The sequence below is a fragment of the Tympanuchus pallidicinctus genome, unplaced genomic scaffold, assembly GCF_026119805.1.
Source record: "Tympanuchus pallidicinctus isolate F22 unplaced genomic scaffold, pur_lepc_1.0 scaffold22, whole genome shotgun sequence".
Lineage (NCBI taxonomy): Eukaryota > Metazoa > Chordata > Aves > Galliformes > Phasianidae > Tympanuchus > Tympanuchus pallidicinctus.
The window spans coordinates 21,425,849-21,443,539 of NW_026294739.1; the positions used below are offsets into that span (position 1 = coordinate 21,425,849).

At 41.3% G+C, this 17,691-nt stretch overlaps 1 protein-coding gene across 5 annotated transcripts in view; it reads right to left on the reverse strand.

The window, feature by feature from the left end:
* The window catches only part of SMC4 (structural maintenance of chromosomes 4), a 33,037-nt gene that overhangs the window by 1,461 nt on the left and 13,885 nt on the right, over positions 1–17,691 (reverse strand). For 4 of the 5 annotated variants that reach the window (XM_052686644.1, XM_052686641.1, XM_052686642.1 and 1 more), the window contains exons 6-23: positions 14,188–14,352; positions 13,022–13,149; positions 12,426–12,566; positions 11,332–11,482; positions 10,886–11,050; positions 9,853–10,086; positions 9,204–9,389; positions 8,056–8,217; positions 7,488–7,713; positions 7,314–7,393; positions 5,534–5,686; positions 5,263–5,389; positions 4,733–4,922; positions 3,755–3,899; positions 3,109–3,282; positions 1,836–2,018; positions 975–1,207; positions 210–393 (exon numbers count right to left, since the gene is read on the reverse strand). In XM_052686644.1, coding sequence (XP_052542604.1) covers positions 210–393; positions 975–1,207; positions 1,836–2,018; positions 3,109–3,282; positions 3,755–3,899; positions 4,733–4,922; positions 5,263–5,389; positions 5,534–5,686; positions 7,314–7,393; positions 7,488–7,713; positions 8,056–8,217; positions 9,204–9,389; positions 9,853–10,086; positions 10,886–11,050; positions 11,332–11,482; positions 12,426–12,566; positions 13,022–13,149; positions 14,188–14,352 — 3,027 coding nt within the window. Of the gene's footprint in view, positions 1–209; positions 394–974; positions 1,208–1,835; positions 2,019–3,108; positions 3,283–3,754; positions 3,900–4,732; positions 4,923–5,262; positions 5,390–5,533; positions 5,687–7,313; positions 7,394–7,487; positions 7,714–8,055; positions 8,218–9,203; positions 9,390–9,852; positions 10,087–10,885; positions 11,051–11,331; positions 11,483–12,425; positions 12,567–13,021; positions 13,150–14,187; positions 14,353–17,691 lie in introns of those variants that run through there. The other variant, XR_008207693.1, reaches the window with a different exon arrangement.

Genomic DNA, 17,691 nt, shown 5'->3' on the forward strand with positions numbered 1-17,691 from the left:
CATTAGCAACCCAACTTCAAGAAAGCAGCAGTCTAGAAAAAAACAGGCAGAAAACTACATTCTGAGCAGCTTTCTGCACATCTGCTTAGCACAGATGTTAGAAAACACTGCGTCTTACAAAGACTGAATCTGGCTGTAACTTCGTTACCACTTTCCCTTTTTGTGGCAGAGAAGGCACAGGTTGCACTGCAGTAGCTGCCAGTACTTACGTATATGTAAAATGCTACGATGGATACATTTTTGAAGTCAAGTGCTGCATCGATCTCATCCATAAAATACAGAGGTGTTGGCTTGTAATGATGAAGTGCAAAAACTAGAGCCAGTGAACTGAGAGTCTTCTCTCCTCCTGATAAGTTAAATATCTTCTTCCAGCTTTTCTTGGGAGGCCGAACGCTGAAACAAAATCAGTTTGTAAATTACTCCTGCTCATGAATCAAGGAATAGGCCGTGCTGACGAGCCAGCCACAAGGCAGCAGGGAGGTCGTGGAGCAGCTCCCTGGGCACACAGCCACGTGTAGCTGCTGCCTGCCTGGGCTGGAGCTGCTGTGACACTCGTTTGTTCTCTGTGGGACCTGCAACATTGAAGAACTACTATTTCATTATGTTTCTAAAGTGTTGTTCTATTCTTAAAGTAATGAACATACTGTAGGGCTGTTGATGGCAGAACCATGTCTGCTTGCCACTGTGATCTGACACGATTCCTCGGGCAAATGAAATGGTGTGGGAAACAAGAAACCTGGAACATCGCTTTGAAATCAAAGCTTTCTAACTGTTGTTTGTTAGTTCTGTGTTTCCTGAAGTGAAACGAATATTACTCAGTGCTAAAAGGTTGTGGCTTCTGTGAGTATCTTGCCAGTATTTGCCAAAAGATGGGACTGCCATGGTTAGCTGTGAAGTTTACTGTAAAAATGGGTTTTCAAAAGGCAATACAATGCCGAGGAATTGCAGCCACAATGCCAAGTATTTTCACATACCTGAACATGATTCCCTCAGAGAAGGGATCCAGGCTGTCTACGAGTTCTAACTCAGCATCTCCTCCCAAAGTCAGCATCTGGTAGTTCTCCTTCAGTTTATTTGTTATTACATTAAATCCTGCCATAAATTCATTTAGCCTCTGCTTTCTGAGATCTTCAAAAGCTTGTCTAAATCTGTCTCTCTCATTGGTAATGTCATCCAATTCAGCCACACGTTTTAAGTACAGCTCCTCCTGTAAAGAACAACAATGAAACACAACAAAAGCAAAGTGCAGTTAAAGAAGCTGCTTCTATTTTAGATTTTATGCCACTTTTCTTTCTACCATTTGAAAACTTATTTTTCCCAAAATGACCAACAGCCTTGAAGTAAAAAGGAGCTGAGAACAAACCCTCCCTCTTTTTGCTGTTCACTTCTAACGTGGACTCCCTCAGCCATTTAATTAACTTGAAATTGTAATTAACCAATGAATGCCTACTTTAGTAGCTCTCTGCTTCGGGTAATCTTACAGCTCTGCCCATAAGAGCTGTGGGCAGTTGGCAGCTGTGGGCAGAGCAGCTCTCAAGCACTCTGGAGGAGCAGCGCAGAAAAGCAGCTCCCATCTGCATTTAATCAACCTGTCTCAACAGCTACAGATGTCTGCTTGACACCATCTGACAGCACGGGGTCACTGCCTGTCTTTATGTGTCAGCAGTCAGTGCGTAAAGGTTTTGCCTTCCTCCCCTGGGATGAGGCAGCACTGGGCAAGAAAACCTGAATAAACCGATCCTTAAAAAGCCAAACGTGTTTTGGACGAGGCAAAGCCACGCTGCTGTGCAGTATCAAAGCAATGAATCTGCTGCATGGCAGTAGCAGAGCTTTACCTTCCTCCTGTACTCTGCAATAGCACCAAGGTTGGGTTTCATTTCGTGGCACTGTGCTTCCAAGAGAGCTATTTGATTAGTGATAACGTCCGGATCCTTGATAGCCTCAAGCTCTTCTTGACTGAGCACTGGGAGCTCTTCGGGTGGCTTATCTTCTATGGGATGCAATGATAATTTTGATATCTAAAAATCAAAATCAGTTACTAGAAATCTAAAGATGACATCAATTATCACACGAACATGCTTCCAAAATAAATATTTTTGGTGTTAGTAGACACCGAACCTTCCAAGCATTCAAAACTTCTGCGTGCCAGACAACAAACGCTGCATCCTGTTGTTTTGTGCCTGAAAATTTACTCTCAGAAATGGATGTTTCTGTGCATGGAGCAGTAGCAGGCAATGTGGGTATCATCTCTGCTTTCCTCATCCTTGAAGTTTCTTTCTACCATTTGAAAACTTTTTGAGAACAAACCCTTTTAATTTAATTTAATACCTTGTATTTGCAAGATTGAAAAGCTGCTGAACACCACTGCTGAGCAGCTGCTCTAGCTGTCCTCAAAGGAGCAAGGATGCAAAGAGCACTGCAGGATCATCTGCTGGTCTACATCTTATCTGGCCTTTTCCCCTGGATGTCTCCCTGTGCACACACCGTGTTTGTGCACTTTGCATAGGTCATGAAGAACAAAGCAAAGCCAGCCCCAGCCATTGCCTCTGACTGACTGTGCACTCAGGGAGCCCATGGGCAAAGAAGTCAGGTTTCTGAGCAGAATTGCTTCCAGAAGAATTAAAAACCATTCCCAGCTGATTGAAGACGCTCCTGCTGTAATTTGTCTTGTTTTAAAGAACAGCTTAGTGGATACAGCGCTGAATGTTCTCCATTTCCTACTCTTTGCTTCTCTCACCTTGCTAAGAAGGGTTTTTTTGTTGTTTTTTTTCCCCCAGTATCTACTGAGAGAACAGCCAGGCACAGAAAACCCCTTCGTTGGTATTTATTGCCTACTATTTTGCCTTTGTTGCTTTTCATTGCTCTTAAACAGCACTACATCAGTTACAGTTACCCCACCATTCTTTCATAAAGAAAAAACGTGGAAAGCCAGAAGCTAAATCACTTCATTCATGACATCCTTTTTTAAACAGGTTTTTAAAGGATAAACAATACTTTGCTGTAAATGATGAGCTGAATGTCATTTTTTGCCCAAATTACGTTTCCTACTCCGTTAACTATTATCGGGACGCCATAATTCACCTTCTACGAACTGAAAAACTTGCTTACCTCCTTTTGCCAGTATTTAACCTTCGACTGATGTGTAGAAATACGACTATCAATTTGCTCAATTTTGAACTTGATATTGAGGGCTTCCTTCCGCAGTTCGTGTTCGTCATCCTGAATGGCCCTCATCTCCTGCAGCAAAGCGCGGTGCTCCTCCCGCACGGCCGGCAGCGCTTCCTGCAGCAGTGGCACACAGAGGGCAGTGCTCAGTTGCCAGGGAAATTCACCCGTGCCTCACCTTACAGCTCAGTTCTCACCAGCTATTCACACAGTTACTCTCCACAGCCCTGAGTACGGCTGTAAATAAAACACACTCTAACAGTCAGGTTAACCTGGTGCGCGAGTTCTGAAACAGCAGCTGGGAAAACGTGCTGCAGCTTGTATCTGACATCCAGATCTGGATGAAGCAAGTCCTACACTAATGTTTTAATGATGGTTTAGATCAGTGTCATGAGGTCAGGCTCGAATTGCAAGGTAGCTCTTCAAATGGAGCTATCTGCTCATTTCTGTATTCTAGGCCTGCCTGCAGTGTCAAGGATGAAGGTTAGCAGCACCAATTAAGACTCCTTTGGTACAACAAATACTACGTGCAGTTCATTCCAGACTGCATCCTCTATGAAGAGGTACACCAAATTAACATTACACTTACTTCAGCTTGCTTGCAGTCATTCAGAACCCCTGTAGCTTTGTCTTCTAGTGTAGTCAGCTCTTCTGTTAAGTCTCTAATTTCTTTCTCATTGTCTCCAATCTCCTTCTCCGTGCGAAGAACAGAATCTTCAGACTTTTTCAGGTTTCTGAACAGACACCAAGACATCCATGTACTTCACAAGTGCAAGTACAACACCAGAGAATCCAGAAGCACAGCCTTACTTATCAAAAACGTTCCCTAGATATTGGTAATCAAACAGGAAGCACTGATGTGTGCACAGACCCTCACACACTGGGGATACGCGGGGAAGACAAAGCTGTCTTCTGTAAACACAAACATGCAGCTCGTTCCTTCACACTCTGAGTTCACTCTCACTATGCATCAAGCTAACATAAAAGCAGCCCATTTTCTTTCTGGCACACTTCACAATAGAAGTAGTCCTTCAGATCTGAACTGCTTCACTGCATGCCAATAACGGTTATTCCTAATTTTTTCCTGATGTTGTATTTTAGTGATAGGCAGAAAAAACTGATTAAAGGGGACTTCTAAATCACCTTTTGGAGACTGCCAAACGTTACTGCCTTTTAACTCCAACGCAAGCAGCTTTTAGCTTGGTGCACGCAAATGAAAACTAAGATTTTCAGATGGAGAGACTTTTAGCCATGGCACCAATTGCTGCAGGTCCTGATGTAAGCAGATGCAGTTTGAAGACTGAAGGAACTCTCCTTGATCAGGTGTCACTAAGCTTTCTAGGTCTCTGATCCTCTGCCTGTAAAGCACACTAATTAACAAAGACCTCTAAATTAATTAACAAAACCTTAATCAAGAGCCAGTTTCAGTTTGAGGTGTCTCTTAGAGAAAAAGGCCGTGATCTTCTCCCTCCAGTTCTTCCTCTGGCTGTAAGGAAGGGAAAGCACACCTCCATCCTGACAGATCCCCAAGTACAGGGACAGCCTTTAAAACTGATGTGTACTGTACCTTTGTGCAGTCTTGATTGCCACTTGGGCTTTAGTAATAGCTGAAGTACATTCATCTATTTCTTGGTTGATCTTATCAACTTTGTCTTGCTGTGTTTTAAGTTTACGATTATTGAAATCAATTATGAGGTTATGTAATCGTTTAACTTCACTTTCCATTCTACCAGCTTGCTCAGAAACACACTCATAATCTGCGGGTAAACAAAGTTAAGTGTTAATGACGTGCCGTGGTCTCCAGACTCAGTTCTGTCTCTCAATGGTCTGGCAGAAACATCCCAGATATTTATAACCTCGGATTTTAGTGCGATTGAAGAAGTAAAGCATCTGCATGCTGTGGATGCTGTATTGCTCAAAAGAGGAACACAGGACATCCAAAGTACTCTGTATGCTCTTTCTTAAAATGCTACAAAAGCAAAGTGGTGAGTACAGCACTGGCAACATGCAAGAACAAAGCCTTAGCATTCACTCCTGCATTGGTAAATGAACATGACTACAGCTTTTATCTGCAATCCCTCTCTCCACAGTAAGTACCTTTCTTATAACTACTGAGGACTTTCTCCAATTCCTTCTGTTTGTTTTTGTCTGGAGCAGCAGCAATTACATTTGCTTCAAGTTCCTTAACTTGGCCTTTTAGATGAATTTCTTGTTCGGAAAAACTCTACAGAAAACAACAGATCAGTGTTAGAATCCCATACTTTAAGAAAGGTCTCTGATACTGACAAAGGTGACATTAACTTGAGGCTGAGGAGCTGTTCTCCTGCATATAGAAACCAGATGCTGCCTCAGTGACCAACTTGTTCACCTGGATGCTCGCTGTGTACTTTTCCAAAGTATTTCTCATTTCCCGCACGTTTTTCTCTAGCTTTGTTATGTCTTCTTCCAGTTGTAATTTTTCTTCTTCACACTGCACTGCTCGTTTGGAATCCCTCTGCAGTTCAGATTCCAGTCTGTTGATCTACACAAAAATGAAACACAATCACTCACAGATGTCACCACTACAAACACAAGTATTCATTCACGTGCTGGGCAGTCTACGACCTCTTAAAACACAGCAAGTGCTGTAACAACTTGAGGCTTTTCTAAAGCTGGACAGAACATGGAGGCTGCTGAGAACACCGATGATAAGCAGCGTTAGGAAGACAGGCTTCTTGAAATTTACCTTGAAAGAGCAGAAGGATAAAGATACATCTCAGATCTCAGCCAATTTTCTGTTTCTACAAACAGAAAACTGCCTAATAGGCACAGACACAAACATACTTCTTCGGGTTGGAGGTGCCCACAGTTTCTACACAGGTGCACAGCAGGACTGACAACAGAGAAATCAAGTTATAGCCACTGATGTTTACTGAGTGCCACAGTATGTCCAACGGACCAAATAAAAACAGGGGTAAGCATGTCTCTTGGAGAGAACTAACCTCGGGTAAATCTGATGCCTGAAGACAAGAAATAGCAGTCTTCCCTATTACTAGGATAGAAATACGAGCTGGCTTCTGTATTTATTGATCCTTTTCGAGACTGGGACAATAACAGTTTGTCTGTGAGATCAATTTATCAGTTCAACACGCACTCGACATTATATGAATAGCCTTGACAAAAGTTGCCATGTCAAACCCTCTGGTGTTTGCAGAACTGTAACTTCTCTTGGTTAATATAATCCTATTTTCCAAGCTAAGTGAAGGTGAAAATACAGGAAAAAAATAGACATCTTTTTTAACCCCCCAAAGATAAAACCAAGTAGTGCTGAAACATGAGCAAGGACAGCAAGAATGGTGGCTCAATTATCTCCTCCAGCAGAGAAACCTTTCATGTTGAGTTGGAACTTGGGGTTCCCCAACATGAATGTGTTTCCACATAGAAATAGTAACCACTGTTTCTGTGTTTTCAAGGGTAAGCAGGATACAACCCCTGCACTGGCTTACAGCTCTCGTTCCTAAAGAACAAGAAGTTCATTCTCTATTGGAGAGGACTGACCTCAGGAGCCACTGTCTGCTTGCGAGTTGCAGGGGGGAGCCTGCCTCCTTGCAGAGGTGTTACTGGTGTGGTTTGATCTTGGGTTGACCAGCAGATACTATGTGAAAAGGACACTGTCTACAGTTCTGTCTGCACTACAAGTACAGAGTCAAACCCAAATAAATTCAGATGGCAAGGAAGTATTTGGATTTCTCCAAGTATTGTTGACAAAAAATTTGAAGGAAGATGTTGCCAGACCCTGAGAAATCTTACAATGACACGTTGGACAAAATCTTTCTTTTCCTGCCATGAGTTTGCATATACTTCTCTGCAGCACAGTGGCTCCTTACAGTCAATCTCTTCCACGTTCTCACACCTACTTCAGTCAGTTTCCAAGCTATCAAAGGTAGCATGAAGGAACCAGAAGTAAATAGCAGGCATATGATGGCTGGGGTATGAAAAAGTGCACTTAAGAGCAACAGAACCCACGTTCAGCTTTTTTCAGCTTTCAGTCACCATCAGAGTATCTTACGTCTTGTTAACGACTCGTACCATCATACAAGTGTGTACGAACTGTCAAAACATAACAAACTCCACAGAAATTGCACTTTTAGTTAGGATTATGCACTAACCTCTTCTGGAGAAACATCAGTTACAACTGAGGAGCCCATTCTGCCCTTCATTACTTTGCCCCCACCACCAGTCATTGTTCCTGAAGCGGCGAAAGAGGAAGAGAAGTCAGCATGCTTCATTTTGCTTAGATAGCACCGACGAAGTGCTGAACATGTAAGCTTACACTTAAATACCTGACTGCTCAATGATTTCTCCTTTCAGCGTTACAACCCTCCACCTTTTATCTCTTTGGAATGCTATTCTGGTAGCAGCTTCCAAGTCCTTGACCACCAGGGTATCACGTAAGGCAAAGTAAAAAGCTGGGGAAAAGCTCTCATCTTCTACTTTCACCAGGTCAATCAGGCGAGGCACGTTTTCAGGGGTTGGGATTTTTGCAAGATTTTTCTTCCATACAGCCATCTGCATAAAAGAATGTAAACAAATGAACACGGGTTCCTTTGGCTAGAATAACGAAATGATGCCATAATTTAAGACATGCCAAGGCTTTAAAGCAAATGTAAATGTTCTCTAGTTAAACGTAACTTCTCAGAATGGTGAAACTTCCTTTCTTAGGAGTCTCTCTAGCTTGGATCTCTACTGACTTGGATCACAATTAAACATTTTGCATTTTAGCTTTACCTGCATTAATACTTATTCAGTGCAATATATCAATGTAACACGTATTTGTATGTATATAAACATCACTGTGCATCTTAGGGTGAATCAACAACGCAACTGGTTTTGCCCAGCACCAGTACTGACTTTGTCCAGGGCTATAAACGTGGCAGCTCCAATTTCCGTTCTCTTTAAGAACTCCACGCATTCCTGCGCAATATCGATGGTGTCAACAACGATGAAGTCCAGGGCAGCACAGGAGGATGAAATAGCAACATCATACTTCTCATCGATAGCTCCCAGGTCTCCCTAGGAATGGAAGGGGGAACCGAGAGGGGGGACAGAAATACTGTCATTAGCTGGGCATCAATGGTTTGTCTTGGTGTTGAGAGGTACGACAAAAGCTTTACAGAGAACGAGACGAGATGAAAATAAATTACAGAACTTTTTTTTTTTTGCCAAGTAATTTAAACCTTAGTTAAATTTTGGGAATTGATATCACACCTGACTTCTGCACACTGCTATTCATGTACCTCTCCTGTGTAGTTCCATAATAGAATATGGATTCATACTTAGCATTTCAAAAGCAGTAATTCTGACACAGCAGTGTGGTAGCTGTGGATTTCTTTTCTGTAGATAAATGGCAAATTTTATATGCCAGTATTTTAGTGAGGCGGTCTGGCCTAGCAAAATCATTTCGTATATTCTGTGTATGGTTCTACCATTGATCTGCTGGGTAGCACTTCTCAACTCAGATACCCCCGCAAGCATTCCTGCACACAGCTGCAAAATGGTGTCAGGTTATTGGTCTCCTTTGAAAATCTTTTCTTATCTGCAGGTTAACGAACCAGCACGCACAGCCAGCCATTAACCAACACCTTAACCTCAGTCCTTCCTCTGGCAAGTGGTAACACAGCATAAAACAAAGCAAATGCCAGCGGTGGCAGACAGCTGTGCGCTGCCATCTGAACTATGTCCTTTAAATCTACCTATACCTCAGGTTTTCAAATCCCCATGCACTGAGTGTTCTGAAGCAGAATCTTCTTTGAGGAGCAAGAGAGGCAAAGAGACAACAGCAGAATGTAACATTATGACAGGTATACTGATATATGCATTGTTTGATTCCAGAAAGAAAAAGGGAACAAAGAGCTCCAGTTGAGTGTTGCATTGCCTCCTACTACAGTTGAGCAGCATTTTCAGACCTTTACCTATTCCACCTTTCCCCTACTCAGAGAAAAACCACTCTGCTCCCATGAAGTCTAAGACAAAATTTGTAACAGCCTTTTAAAATTTACCAGTCTTCCATGTATTCCAGAAATACTCCCCGACCTCTTCTGCTCAAGCAGAGCCTCCAGCACTTTTCCTCGACTGCGGTGCTGTGCTAAAGAACTTTTGGCTTCTTCTACTTTTTGACGGAGATTTCGAACAACATCCTGAGCACTCAGTTCCTCTTCTTTCAGCTTCTCAAGCTTCTTCTCTTTCTAATGGGTACAAGAGAGATGTTAGCCACAAGAAACCTTCTGTACTCTAGACTTGGATTCATGGCTCTGTAAGCAATAAAGCAGCCACTGAAAAACTGAAGTAGCAAAACATTCATCAGCAAAATGGCTGTTATTTGTACACCTGGAAACAGATACAGCAGCTCATGCTCGTGTGAATCAGGCTTACACCGAGGTATTGGAATTATTTTTTCTACAGGGAAGAGAGGGGAGCACGAGGTGCAATTCAAATGGCTCAGAAACATAGTTATTCATTTATTTTACTGTGTCCAATTATTACATTTAAACTGATTTCCTTGTAGAGATGCATGAGATTTAATTTCCTGTGTTTAATGTTAATATTTTCTTCAAGCAAAACAAGTTTGAAATCAGATACTTAACTTCAGTGATTAATTAAGTATCTGAGTGTAGTTGTTAAATTCCGCACATGAAGGCGAGGTCTCACCTCCTTTAATTCCAGCTCAGCTGCAGGTAACTTCATATCTAGATCTTTAATAGCAGCCTTCCTTTGCTTCAGAGTGTCAGAAGTGGTCGCCAGAGCCTCCTTTGCCTCGCTGAGCTGAGACACAGCAGTGTTGTAGCGGGTGAGGTAGATGTCGAGTTCTGCCTGTGCCACATCCATCTTGGAACGCGCGTCATTCACCGTCTTACAGAACTCCACCAGCTCTTTCTCTTTGCCCTGCAGAGACGGATGTTACCGACCAGAACGCACTGGGGGATTTACTGAGTCAGTCATGCTGAGTGAAAGGCAGCAAGGACACCAGCAGTTGTTTTACTGGCAGGGAACAGATACAAGAACTGTTCAATAGTAGAACAGGTACATCTCTCTGCATCGGTTAATATATTCCTTATGGAAGTGCTTTTTTCCATAGCTATAAAGAGCACTGTGGAATTAGCTTAAACCATTTCCATACAAGCACTGCATCACCTTAACTTGAAGCTGTGGAGAACACTCCCAGCTAAATTTGTACTAAATTTGTACTGAATTACAGATCAAAAGGAGAAAGTGTTCAGTGCAGGAAACAGACCTCGACATTTATAGAATAAATGTTCAGTCTCCAGATCGTTCATGATTGGGCAGCCAATATCAACAACAGTAAGTGTTGCAGTACTTGTGTATGCATTGAAAGATAGACCACAGCTGTGCACAAGGCTCAGAACACAGCACTTCCCTATCAGATTATAATTATTATTTTCAAGTAAGTGTTGTCTTGAACATTTTGATGGGAGAAAATTCAAGTGTGTTCTACTAGTGGAAGTGTAGATTTATTTAATGTATGTGTAAGAACGATATCCTTAATAACTTATCACTACGAGAAGCAAACAACCTCATGAGAATGAATTAGCTACTGTAAGCTCTAAGTCAGCCTCCATCAAATCAGCACAAGGAACACTACCAGATACATCACATCTTCCTTCCATTTCCCACTCCAAAAGCTGCACCTCGGTTAAAACAGAAAGTGTGCGAGTCAACAAACCTCTTTTTCTTTCTGAATTTCTCGTGTTTCTTCTTTCAGACTACTCATAACCTGCTTGAGTTTTTCCTCCTCTTTGTCTTTTGCCTTTTCAAGAAGCTCTTTCTTAGATGTTGCATCGCTGATGGTTTTTTCACTACTGGAGGGCACGTTTTTCAGTTCTTCCACCTAAAGAAGGACAAAATTAACTCCCTCTTCAACCAAAACAAAACAGTTTGGCTGCATCTTTAAACCCTGCCTTCCAAATTTAAAGTGATTAGCAAACAAAAACCGAGCTGACAAATGACAAAATATCAGAGTGAAAAAAAATGAAAACATTTTTAAGCCTTCTCTGTTGCACAAAGTAGAACTGGTGTCCTTTGTTCCTCTTATCCAACTGCATGAAGATGCTCTCATCTAGAGCAACCAGGTGCATTTCGTTATGGAAAGCAAGCTGCAGTTCACTCTACCTTTTCTTTGTCCTTTTGAAGTTGCTTCTCCAGTTTTTTAGCCTTGCTTTTGGCGTGCTTCAGTTTTTCCCTTACTTCAACATCCTGCAAATCCAACTGAGTAAATTTATTTTTATTTTCCTCTATGAACACTGTAATTTTATCAATTTTCCTAGAAGGAAAACAAGAAAGAATTATTTATTCCATATCTTAAACAAAATAACATCAATAGAACTTGGCTGAGTAAGTGAGCACACAGGATTGAAAACAATACCGGTCAGTTTTGGTAGAAGCAGCATCCGAGGCTCACCGTGTGCATGGTATTTTCCCCTGGGCACTCATTTTTCATCAGAAAAGACAAACCCGTGAAAGGATGTTAAACACGTTTTCAGAAATGATTTTTTTTCCTTTGCTAACATTTGTAATTCATAACTCTCAAGCCATTAGAGCTCAGAGGATGAAGGTTCACAGCGCAGTCAGAGGAAGGTTTTGTAACCAGACGAGTCAGCAGAAGGAAAATTCAAACCACAGATAAGAGGTTCATAAGGAAATCAGAGCAAATACAGGTACAGCCAGGTACTGAAGCTTTTCAGATGTGTATCTAAAAACCTGAGGAAAATCTTCCAGCTATTCTTTGCAGTCAGCATAAAGAAGTAGTTTGTACTTCCAAATCCACAAAAACCAGGCGCTTTATCGGCATTAATGGAGGCTATTAGCCAGGTTTCTCCAAGAGAATCAACTCACAGAACACCAAATAAATCCAGGGAGAATATTTCAAAATTCATTTACTTGAAAATATCATTTAATTAACGCCAGGAATTGTTCCTAAGAGACTCTGCTCATCAGATAATTTAAGCTTTTGGTGGAAGGACTACAAAAACCCAGCTGTGCTCCCTCTGTTTGAGCAGCAACCCAATGCATCTATTTCACACTTCTGCTTACTCTGTTTTCTTTTTGTTTGTTTGTTTTTCATACAGCTACTACAGCCTCTCCATAGCTACTGAAAGCTGGCAGGGACCCCCAGGGGTCTTGATGTCCAACTGCTGGGAAAATGTGAGCTCCTTGTAACTTCAACAATAATATGAAACCATAAAGTCTGTACCTGGAGCACTTACTTCTCAAGATCCTTTAAAGCTTTGCTCTTGCTTTTCATTTCATCTGCAAGTTTACTACTCTTCTCATTAATATCTTTAGTTTCTTTCTGTATGTTTTCTTTTTGTGCTTCCAAATCATTTATTCGTTTCTGTAGGTCATAACTAAAGAAATCCAATAAAACAGTATTAAAAAACATTTTTTCCCAGGAAATAAACATTTAAAATGAATATTTATTTCTTATCTCGAGGATAAGAAAACAATAACGTCAAGTATTATACCCCAATACTCATTATCAAGTAACTTTGCCAATTTTACACAGAACAGCAAGGAAATCTATTGCTTTTTGACACCTCATATACAAAAACCAAACAAGTAGATCACTTGAAGCTTCTAGGTATGAAGCTGTACGAGGCACCATTCTTTGGAGGACAATGAATGTGATCTATTATTATACAAAAAAGTTGAACTGAACAACTTGAAAAAATCAAGATCTCTAGCACAGAGATCACTGCTGTACAACTGATTTTGAATGGCTACGCAGAAAAACAAAATATTTGGAATCACAGACATGGAAACACCACCACATGAAAGCCAAATCAGAACTTCAGTTACTTACATGTAGTACTGACAGATTTGGTTTTTCTCTTTAAACATTTTATTTTCCAGGGAAAGAAATTCGATGGCTTTGTTCTTGTCCCCTTCTAAGGCATCCTTTTCTTTTTCCACCATTTTAACTCTATTTAACTAGACGAGACAGACAGTCAAAGCTGGTTTTAATGCTAGCAGCATAGAAGAACAAATTGTGAGGACAAAAAAGCCCCAGAACCTTCACAGGTCCCACCTTCAGAGATGCCATCCCACAGTTAACTCTGCAAGCAACTGAGCAGTGCACACTGTCTGAAATAAGAGATGTCTGCTGCAGGCTGTACTGTAAGGGCAATTCAAAACAACACAGCTCAAAAGGAATCCTGCAGATGCTGGGAGCAGCTCATGCACACCGAGGAAAATGCAAGTGAGCAACAGAGGAGTTACAGGAGTCAGCATTTTCACTGGCCCCTTTCAGGTTACATCCTGTGACTACACATCTTTTGTTCTCCTTTACGCCTTTAAAAAACCAGAATCTGCTACATGTTAGAATTTACCAAGCACACACAAAGTCAAATAAAATAGAACTTGGATATTTTCCTACATCTAGAACTTAATGCATAAGTAAAAAGCCATGTAAGCAATGCCTGCAACAGATCTCTGTAGCTTGAGTCACAACTAATTTTCTGTATTTGTGTCTTCATGAAGTTTTGCATCACTTTGGCATTGCTGTGTTTCTCCCCCTCGCCCTTTTCTTGGCATTTAGGTTTCCCTGCTGCTTATTCTATTTGCTACTTTGCAACGAAGGCAGGTATGACTGCATCCAGATGTATTCAGCCGATCTGTTTCACTCCTCGTTCTGAGCAGCAGCACACGAAGCACAAGGATATGACCAGAGATGTTCAGCAGATAAGATCCTGGCTTCCAACTCAAACATTCAAACCTTTGGGTACCAGAAGCCAATGGCTTCTTAAGTGCTTAAAGAAGGGCAACTGATGCCAACTCCCCACTTCTTTTATAAGTGAGGGAAACACCAGATGCAAGAAAGGCATCTGAAAGTTCTCTGTACTTGCATAGAGTGCCAAATCTTTAAAGAATAAATCTTTCTGTTAATTGCTTTTCTAAAAGCTGACATAATGAGACACTGCAAGTTCATCTATTCAATTTATAATTCAAATAAACTTTTCTAAGACTTACCTTTTCTCCCCTCTGTTCATTTAAAGTCTCTACTCTGCGACAAAGAGTTTGAATAGGATCTCTCAGCCGTGCAGACCCTATCAGATCTTCCAAGTACTCCAGCATGCCCTCATCATGTTCAGTCTGGCCTTTGGGTTTCATCATTGCAATCTGTTCAACTTCCCCCTTGGAAAAAAAAGGTTTAATGTTTTCTTCTTTTTTTTCTTTTTTTTTTCCTGAGGGATGATAGCATGTTAAAAATATACAAAAGGGGTGCAGGTGTATGAATACAGAAGCTCACAGTCAGGTCTAAAATCTGCTGTTTCTGTAAAGATTCAAAATGTTTTCCCCCAGCCTAGAAAAAGGAGGAAAGAAGGAAGCACCTCCTCTAGGTTGTGTTGCACCCAGGAGTCTTAAGTTACACAAATCAGGATTTAAGTCCTTGAAGATTCCCTTTAGGGAACAGAAGGTCCATAAGTCTTGTCTGATGGCTGAGCTGGACCTGCAACTCAAACAACCAAGGCTTGTTTGTTGGGAGAGAAACAAAGTTCAGTGTTAGACTCCAGTTCATTTTCTTGTACGTAAGGCATCAGCTTCAAACTCCTGAGCTTAACACTGATTTGATTTCTTACAAAATAAGAATTAAAGATTAAACTGAGACAACGACAAGGACTGATATCATTGTCTGCTATCAATATCTTATGCTTCAGACAGCGCAGCCTTAAACCTTCAAAGGAAGGATTACATTTTGTAAATTAGAAGGCAAAGACAAGAACCTGGATGTACATGTATTAAATTGGAGTTTAGAGGAAATACAGACGTGGATGCAAAATTAAACAGAGTGAACGCTGAGTACAAACTACTCACCCCTCAAAAACCTGCACAGTTATTGGATGTACAAGTTATTAGGAAATGGATGAGCACTTAGGAAATGCAGAGGACTGGCACTGCACAGGCTTTGGGACAGATGTTTAAACCTGTGAAATAACAAGCTCTATTACAACTGAAATTTAGTTTTAGGACTGATAAAACTTAAAAACAGGATTTATATTCTAGCATTCAACTTAAGTATGTAAAAAACACCTGAAGTCTGCATACAGAGACCAAAATGTACTCCAGAACTGTCACTGCTTCATGTTGAGCTGGAGCTGAAGACAAGCTCTACTGAAGTATGGACAAGGAAGGAATTCTTAAGACATACAGAAGATGGAGTGATTAATGGGACTGCAGGAAAAGCAAAAGGGACCATCACTGAAGGCAGCAGTGCGGAGGATTCCCATGCCAGCTCTGTAAGCAGTCCTGTAATTGGCTACAGAAGTGGAGGACAAGGTACTGCTGAGCGCTGCCTCTCAGAGCAGTCGGTACTTCTTGCAGAAGTGGCTTCCTTCCACTTTCCCAGCACACAATGACACCTAGTGGCCCAGCTTTTCTTCCAATTAATAAATGCTATTCAGCTGAGCAGAAGGGAACGGGAAGTTTGCAAATTTTGCAAAACGAGAAGCACTATTTGTTAAGCTACAAAGTCTTTCTGAAACACAAGAAATTCCCTCGTTGGGGTAAAACAGAAACGTGGGGCTGTTTTTGGTCGGTTGGTTTTGTTTTGTTGTTTTCTCGTTTCACAATTCTAGAAGTTACACACGTGCAGGCTATTATTTTTTGACAATTACGGTTCATAAGAAGTCTCAACAGGCTTGGAAAAAAACTCTTTTTACTTCTTATGGATATGATAAAGGCAATTTGCTTTTTAATAATTGCAGCTGCACAGTGCATAATTCCAATGACACACCCATCACTGAGGAATTTATGATAATTTTGCTGCTTCTTGCATTAAAGCTCTTCCTGCATTTACACCCAAGGAAAAACCATCACTGCAAAGATCTCCTATGTTGTACATCACAAAGGTTGGTTGCAGTCCAGCTTGCGCTTTCTTTCCCCTTCATTCCCTCTGCCTTCCCACCACCCCCTCCCCATTTCTTTTCTACAGCCAGGTACAAAACAATGCTGTATTTCACACAAGCACTGTCATTTACCCTAAGTGCACAAGGAAGGGATGTAAGCCAACATCTGCTCGTGACCTAATCCAGTCCAATTAACCCTCTTTAAATCATGACTATTTCAGTAGTTGTGAGGGCTCTCCGTAGCTCACCAACACACAGAATAGAACTGCAGTGTTTTTAATGACACAGCACATCAGCAATGAAGCTGAATTCTGTATCTAACTCTATAATCCTACCAACTAGGAAATCAGAGCTTTGATTGTCTATGTGGAAAAATAATACATCACCATAGAACCAGGAATGCAATCTCACCAGGGAGTAAAGTTTAGGCAATATGTACAGTCAGGTTTTTGAAAAGATGAGGTGAATTGGGTGACTGGTGAGAAGATACTGAACGTAAGGAGCTTGTCAGGCTGAGTACAGCAACACTACGTGCAGCTCCTCTGCTTTGCAAGAAGCAACAATTTCATATTTTCTTCAACTTACAGGAAAATATTTAGATGCTGTTATGTACTTAAATGTTTGGATTCTTATCAAGGGTAAAAGTGAAGACATTTAGAAGATACAAACAACAACTGGATCACAACAGCATTAATTTTTATTTAATGTTTAAGTTATTTACCAGATTTTACATTAAGAAATCAGTCCATCCCTACAGCTATCACACCATGGGATTAAGAGCTTCCCGGCTGCTGTCATCAAAGGAGACTGAAGTTGACTGCTTGCAGAAAGAGCAGGTACATGACAGCGATACAGGAAAAAGCATTTCACAGCTTTGCATTGTTATAACTTGATATACTCAATTTAACAGTTTCCTAACTTTTTAAACTAAGCATCTTGCTTCATCCACAACTACTTGCATTGTATCGAAATTACACCCTTGCTTTCATCTAGTAAAAGATCTTTCAAAATACAGCCAGCATTTCTGAAAGTGAAACTAAGCAGGCAGTAGGCAGACATTGTTGAGAAGCAGCATGTCCTAACATGTTCTCTAATAGCTGTTGAACCTACTAAAACTGACCACCAGGAAAGGTCTCTCACTATTTCCCTCAGCTCTCCCTCCAGCTCTCAGTCATGCACTCACGAGGAGAGAGGGAGCAATGTGCAAAAAAAGAAATTAACATTAGGCCTGGCTGTTGGAGACAATTGAGATGGACGTTACCATTCAGAGCTGGCAAACAGCTACCAAAGGACAGCACAGAAACACGCACACGGACCAGGGAGGAGCACCTCACATCCCATGAGTGCTTCGGGAAGGCTGCAAGTTTCGCGTCAGAATTCTACATGGAAGCACCGCCCCAATGTCTATTCCTGCACTGTGCACGCAGCATTCTGCATCAGGCTGAAATACTGGGATGCTGGCACTGGCACACCAACAGGAACAGAGGCAGTCAGCTCAAACACTCTATGACATACATACAAATGACAAGTTCCACACAACGACTCGGGTTAGTAATCCAAAAACAATTACTGGCGCGTTTTGATAGAGCTATTTAATCTTAAAGCCATTTCCTCTAATCACAGTCGT